This window comes from Oncorhynchus clarkii, chromosome 18 (genome assembly GCF_045791955.1).
Source record: "Oncorhynchus clarkii lewisi isolate Uvic-CL-2024 chromosome 18, UVic_Ocla_1.0, whole genome shotgun sequence".
In the NCBI taxonomy this organism is placed as follows: Eukaryota; Metazoa; Chordata; class Actinopteri; order Salmoniformes; family Salmonidae; genus Oncorhynchus; species Oncorhynchus clarkii.
Genome location: NC_092164.1, coordinates 24,782,595 through 24,788,594, shown reverse-complemented (window position 1 = coordinate 24,788,594; position 6,000 = coordinate 24,782,595). Strand labels below are relative to the sequence as shown.

At 40.4% G+C, this 6,000-nt stretch overlaps 1 protein-coding gene across 1 annotated transcript in view; it reads left to right on the top strand.

The window, feature by feature from the left end:
- The first annotated feature begins 436 nt into the window (after nucleotides 1-436).
- The window catches only part of LOC139373256 (von Willebrand factor D and EGF domain-containing protein), a 48,780-nt gene continuing 43,216 nt past the window's right edge, over nucleotides 437-6,000 (top strand). Inside the window, exon 1 of the mRNA XM_071113559.1 lies at nucleotides 437-684. Coding sequence (XP_070969660.1) covers nucleotides 585-684 — 100 coding nt within the window. The 5' untranslated portion in view covers nucleotides 437-584. The remainder of the gene's footprint in view (nucleotides 685-6,000) is intronic.

Genomic DNA, 6,000 nt, shown 5'->3' with positions numbered 1-6,000 from the left:
TTTAGCTCAGTGGGCTAAATCAGTTTTGAGATCACACCAACAAGCTGGATTCAATTGACACGATTTGAATGATCATTGAGCTAATGTCATAAATTGGTCAATTATAATTTTGTATATTATAGTATAACCATAATAACTTTTCTATTCACGAAAAAAAGTGTAGATATCCCACAAAAAATATGTGAGGTTTTTGTCCCTGTTGGTCAAGGAGGAGTTGAATTTGCCAAAGACTATTGTTACAGTATGGATTCTTCAAGAGGGTCCACCTACACCCCAGGGGGTGGTATGGAGACTTGAAGGCGGGATGTGCTGTCCTCCCTCCTCCTTGTAAGACTGAGCAACTTGTTGTGTCTTGATTGGAAAAGTTGGTTGAAAAGAAAAGAACGTTCTAAAACTACCCACGGATTCATCCTTAAATACAATCTGAGGAGCCACGGTTCTGAACCGATGCTCCGAAACAACTAAACGATAACTATTTCGTCACTCAAGAACATTTGGAAAACTTTCGAAGATTCTCAAATGGGATCTAACATCTGTGAAAATTTGTGGCATATTTTCCTTCGGTGAAATTGTGAACCGCTACTATGGATTGCGTAGTTTGCAGCCTCTCACAGGCGTCAGTCCCGGGATATCTGCGCATTGTGTTTCTCTGTTTGATGCAGTTGAGAGCGCTTGCCCAGTTAGGTAAGTCGAATAAATCATAACGTTTTAAAAAAGTACAGTAAGACGTGAATGCCTCGACTATTGCCCTTAATAAAAAAGGAAGATATCACAATTTAGTTTAGCGCACAATTGTTGACTGATGAGAGCTTTGCAGTTTGATGATTTATTATGATCCAGGGAATATAACAAAGTGTATTGTCAGTGTTCTTTCACTCCTCCAGATACTTTTTAATAACAAAAATTCACAGATAAGACTTGAGAGGATCAGAACATTTTCCCAAACTTTTCCATTGTCAGACAGCTGCATCAGATTTAAGGCAGTGTGGTATGGCGGTATGGACCATATGGTAAGAAAGCAGCAGTTTATTGGACACATCCGCAGACAATATAGCAGGGCTGAAAATCATTATAGCCTTACATACAGTTACAGTCTGGATTGCTTTTGGGGGAGGTGGAACAAATGTCTCCCTTGGTACCTAAACCAGCCTTTTGTTGTTCTACTTATAAATTAAATACTGTTAAACAATCATAGTATAGAGTGGTATAGCTCTGTATAGGTCTATGGCAAGTGTTGTGCTTTGACACCTTACATAATGATGCACTGGACTCTCTATTATTATAAGTGATCTAGAAATACAACCAGCTGGAGAACTTGGCACTGTGTTGCTTAGGTCTCTTTCTCAACACCTTACAGTAGGCCTATAATGTAAGTTGTATATAATGCATAATACTGTAGGCCTAAGTGTTTTAGAAATGCAAGCTGCTGGAGAACTTGGCACTGTGGCCAGTTGCTGAGGAGGACACAATTAGAGGTTGTGTGGCTGTGTCATTTGGTGTCTAGTTCTAAAGCCGTGCATACCTGTCACTCACCACCAGCCAACAAGTAGATAAGTAGATATGCATAAGGAGTTTTGTCGTGGGCAGCTTTACAGGATTCTAACCATGTTACCAGTAATACAACATTAAAACAATGTCAATACAGAGTTGTAAATATAGCCTATGTGGGACAGTACAGAACAGACAGCACATACAGTACATGTAATGAATGGCATTTTAAACATAGACAATTGTAGACTTGGAGTTGGACGTTTTCTCCCCAACACTGTAAGCCCCAAGGCATTTTTTACTCAAAAACATCTAGTAAATTGAACCCAAAGTAAATTAAAAATCATTATTGTTTAAATTGTTTGTGCGGTACTGATATTCTTTTAAGAAGTTATGACAACAAATGTATTTTTTTCCTTAGCATGCACTACTGGAGGTAGATGTTTGTGTTTTTGCATGGACATTAAGTGATTGATGAAATAATCGTATGCTACACATGCTATTTAATTAGATTTTTTTTGCACCCGTTACTGAAATGGTTGTTTCAGTTTAAATGGCTTAGGTAGTTTCCTCACACTGTTCCTAACCCTGGCAGTCATTATGAATGCAGTTTGTGGGTGAATAAATATTTTAACTGTTGGATATCCTAACTCTGGCTGGATTCCAATAGGAATTACACATCACTTTGCAAGCCAGCATAATGTGACTTGCAGGTAGGGTTGCAAAACTCTGGTAAATTTCAGAGGTTTTCCAGAACTTTGGGTTGGGAGATTCCTGGAAATTCTTCATCCAGGATTTTTTGAAAATCTGGGATTTTTGGGAAAGTTACTGGAATTTTGCAACCCTACTTGCAGGCCTGATGTGGCCTATAAACCATGAGTTTCAGGCCACTGTATTAGGGTAAAAAATAAGGCCATATGAGATTTATACTGAATAGAGTTTAATTATAATGATAACATTTGCCTAGGAACTCACTTGGTGAAGGCCACAGGACTGAAAATGAATGAATTCAGCAGCTATGTCTCTGTCACTAACAAATACAGTCATGGGTGGTAACTCTACAATTCACTCAAAAAGGCAAGGCACACTGGGAAATTATATTAGAGAAGTGGCTTTGTGGGGGCATTACTCAAAATGTTCAAGCTGATAAAAAAAATATATAAAAAATTGGCCAATCAGCATTGAGCTGACCTCAACTGTGGTTTGTCCTGCTGCAGCAAAATGCCCCCAAGGGAGGCCAGTTTGGATTTGGTTTCACACTAATTTGGACTTGTGGTTTTGACTTAATTCTCTGTACAGGCCAATTATTATAACGGAAGTTCTGATCTAACCATAAATGAACATATTGTGCCACTGGCCTGAGACGACTGAAGTTCAATACAGTGTGGCAAAAAAGTATTTAGTCAGCCACCAATTGTGTAAGTTCTCCCACTTAAAAGGATGAGAGAGGCCTGTAATTTTCATCATAGGTACACTTCAATGACAGACAAAATGATAAAAAAAATCCAGAAAATTACATTGTAGGATTTTTTTATTAATTTATTTGCAAATTATTGTGGAAAATAAGTATTTGGTCACCTACAAACAAGCAAGATTTCTGGCTCTCACAGACCTGTAACTTCTTCTTTAAGAGGCTCCTCTGTCCTCCACTTGTTACCTGTATTAATGGCACCTGTTTGAACTTGTTATCAGTATAAAAGACACCTGTCCACAACCTCAAACAGTCACACTCCAAACTCCACTATGGCCAAGACCAAAGAGCTGTCAAAGGACACCAGAAACAAAATTGTAGACCTGCACTAGGCTTGGAAGACTGAATCTGCAATAGGTAAGCAGCTTGGTTTGAAGGAATCAACTGTGGGAGCAATTATTAGGAAATGGAAGACATACGAGACCACTGATAATCTCCCTCGATCTGGGGCTCCACGCAAGATCTCACCCCGTGGAGTCAAAATGATCACAAGAACGGTGAGCAAAAATCCCAAAACCACACGGGGGGGACCTAGTGAATGACCTACAGAGAGCTGGGACCAAACAAACAAAGCCTACCATCAGTAACACACTATGCCGCAAGGGACTCTAATCCTGCAGTGCCAGACGTGTCCCTCTGCTTAAGCCAGTACATGTCCAGGCCCGTCTGAAGTTTGCTAGAGAGCATTTGGATGATCCAGAAGAAGATTGGGAGAATGTCATATGATCAGATGAAACCAAAATAGAACATTTTGGTAAAAACTCAACTCATCGTGTTTGGAGGACAAAGAATGCTGAGTTGCATCCAAAGAACACCATATCTACCGTGAAGCATTGGGGTGGAAACATCATGCTTTGGGGCTGTTTTTCTGCAAAGGGACCAGGACGACTGATCCGTGTAAAGGAAAGAATGAATGGGGCCATGTATTGTGAGATTTTGAGTGAAAACCTCCTTCCATCAGCAAGGGCATTGAAGATGAAACGTGGCTGGGTCTTTCAGCATGACAATGATCCCAAACACACCTCCCGGGCAACGAAGGAGTGGCTTCGTAAGAAGCATTTCAAGGTCCTGGAGTGACCTAGCCAGTCTCCAGATCTCAACCCCATAGAAAATCTTTGGAGGGAGTTGAAAGTCCGTGTTGCCCAGCAACAGCCCCAAAACATCACTGCTCTAGAGGAGATCTGCATGGAGGAATGGGCCAAAATACCAGCAACAGTGTGTGAAAACCTTGTGAAGACTTACAGAAAACGCTTGACCTCTGTCATTGCCAACAAAGGGTATATGACAAAGTATTGAGATAAACTTTTGTTATTGGCCAAATACTTATTTTCCACCATAATTTGCAAATAAATTCATAAAAAATCCTACAATGTGATTTTCTGGATTTTTTTTTTACAGGCCTCTCTCATCTTTTAAAGTGGGAGAACTTGCACAATTGGTGGCTGACTAAATACGTTTTTGCCCCACTGTATATTAAAGGGATACTTTGGGATTTTGGCAATGAGGCCCTTTATATACTTCCTCAGAGTTAGATGAACTTGTAAATACCATTAAATTGACTCTGTGTCAAGTATGAAGGAAATTAGATATATTTTCGCAAGCCAAAGCTAACTAGCATGAGTGCAATGACTGGAAGTCTATGTGTATCTGCTAGCAGATACCATGGACTTATGTGGATCTGCTAGCAGATACCATAGACTTCCAGTAATTATGCTAGCGCTAGTTAGCAATTGCACTACCGCAAGTCAGCAACTTCCTTCAAACTGCCTGTACGCAGAGACATAAAAAATGGTATCCACGAGTTCATCTTACTCTGGGGAAGTTAATAAAGGGCCTCATTGCCACAATTCTGAAGTATCCTTTTAAGTGCAACGGGTTTACTCAAAGGTTTTGAGTAATTGGGTTATACAGTGCAGGGGACTAGTAGATTTATACCATTAGGGGAAGTAAGCACTAGTTCCTTGGTGTTTCTCCTCTCCCACATCCAATTTGCTCCTTCAGCAGAGTTGTCACAACAAATAAATCAAAGAATGGGCCCTGACCCTTCAGTTCACCACAGCACGGCGTGTGTGTTGGTGAGTGCGCACATGTGTGCGTGTGCCTGTATGTGTGTGTGCATTTGTGCATGTGTGTGTGTAGCCAGAGAGTTAAACCACTAAACAACTGCCCTGAGAATGGACTCTGATGGCCATCTCTTCATGAGACAACAAAGCATTCTTTCACTAGCAGCACCATGGTTGGGGTCATAGGTCAGATCATGATGGGGAGCCTGTTGTTGTGTGTCACCCACTCTATGTCTAAAATGGCACCCTATTCTCTATATAATGCACGTGTCTGTAAGGCTCTGGTCAAAAGTATTGCACTATGTAGGGAAAAGGGTGCCATTTTTGATGAAGTCTTAGGTTTTGTGTTATGGCTTTTCAACCTCTGCCATATTGTAGATTCAGAGCTATTTATCTAATAGAACTCAAAGTGTGGTGTACCGCAGGGCAGCTCTCTAGGCCCTCTTTTCTATTTTTGCCAATGACCTGCCACTGGTATTAAACAAAGCATGTGTGTCCATGTATGATGATGATTCAACCATATATGCATCAGCAACCACAGCTAATGAAGTCACGGAAACCCTTAACAAAGAGTTGCAGTCTGTTTTGGAATGGGTGGCCAGTAATAAACTGGTCCTGAACATCTCTAAAACTAAGAGCATTGTATTTGGTACAAATCGTTCCTTAAGTTCTAGACCTCAGCTTAATCTGGTAATGAATATTGTGGCTTTTGAACAAGTTGAGGAGACTAAAATAGTTGGCATTATCTTAGATTGTAAAGTGTCATGGTCAAAACATATAGATTTAATGGTTACAAAGATGGGGAGAGGTCTGTCCGTAATAAAGAGGTGCTCTGATTTTTTGACACCACACTCCAAAAAGCAAGTTCTGCAGGCTCTAGTTTTGTCTAATCTTGATTAATGTCCAGTCATGTGGTCCAGTGCTTCAAGGAAAGACCTAGTTAAGCTGCAACTGGCACAGAAGAGAGAGGCACGTTTT